The 964-nt window shown below is 45.5% G+C and overlaps 1 protein-coding gene across 1 annotated transcript; it reads right to left on the bottom strand.

Annotated features, from left to right (window-relative positions):
* Nucleotides 1-41: 41 nt before the first annotated feature.
* On the bottom strand, nt 42-964 carry PVX_200290 (DNA polymerase epsilon subunit B; the record flags this gene model as incomplete). Its single annotated transcript, XM_001612305.1, has 1 exon — nt 42-964. A coding segment is annotated over one exon (923 nt), but the record flags the coding sequence as incomplete, so codon positions are not given.

The raw sequence follows: 964 nt of genomic DNA, 5'->3' as shown, positions 1-964 counted from the left end.
GAGAGGGTTAGGGATAGGCTTACCTTCGAACCGCGGGCCCTCTAGACTCGAGCGGCCGCCACTGTGCTGGATATCTGCAGAATTGTCTTGACCCTTGGGACGACGTAGCGCTTGGCCTCGTGGTGCAGGGCGCTGTACACCGTGAAGGTCTTCTTGCGCGTGAAGGACATGTCCGAGTTGGAAATGATGCAGTCGCTGGTGTCCTCGGAGGCGTACGAAATGAAGCTGTTGCAAGAATTGTCGCAGACGCAGATGAAGTGAGGGAGGGGGTACAGGAAAAGGAAAGGAGAGTACCTCTTCAGAATGCGATTATCATGGGGGATGGGATAGATATGGCTCTGCCCAACGATGGTAGAAACCAAAATGTTTTGCAAATTATTCCTTTCATTATTGGTGGCATTAATGGTGGAGCTCCAAATTAAGTCATTTAAAATGTCGTGTCTAAAAAAGATCATTTTTTTGCTCAAGTGACGGATTCTACACGGGTTCGTAGCAAAAATGATGTTCCTTTTGGAGGAGAAAAAGGACTCTATGTTTTGTTTAAACTTCCTAATATAGTATGGTAGAATGGGCATTTTGGGAATGCTATTTTTGCATGCACATGGGTCGTTTATCCCAGGAATGAAGATCAAATAGCAGTGCTCCAGAATCAATTTAAACTTCGAAATGAGCATAACGGATAGCTTTTCAAACCCCTTTATATACACCTTGTGGAAGTTTCTGTTGTAATCAAATTTGAGGCTTATGAAGTCCCCCATGAAAATGAATCCCACGGGGAGCTCATTCTCCGGGTAGGTATTCACGTACAGTGAGAGCATCTTGTCCAGCACCTCGAACGTGTAGGGGCTGTCCAAATACACGTCGTGCATGATGATCCAGTTGTGTCTCTTGTCATTCTTCCGCACGATGATTTCGTATTCCTCCACCTCCTTTTTCTCCTTTTCGTTTTCGAAGTCGTAGAACA

Source organism: Plasmodium vivax, genomic scaffold, assembly GCF_000002415.2.
Source record: "Plasmodium vivax scf_7019 genomic scaffold, whole genome shotgun sequence".
Taxonomy (NCBI): Eukaryota; Apicomplexa; class Aconoidasida; order Haemosporida; family Plasmodiidae; genus Plasmodium; species Plasmodium vivax.
This window is presented reverse-complemented; position numbering and strand designations above follow the sequence as displayed.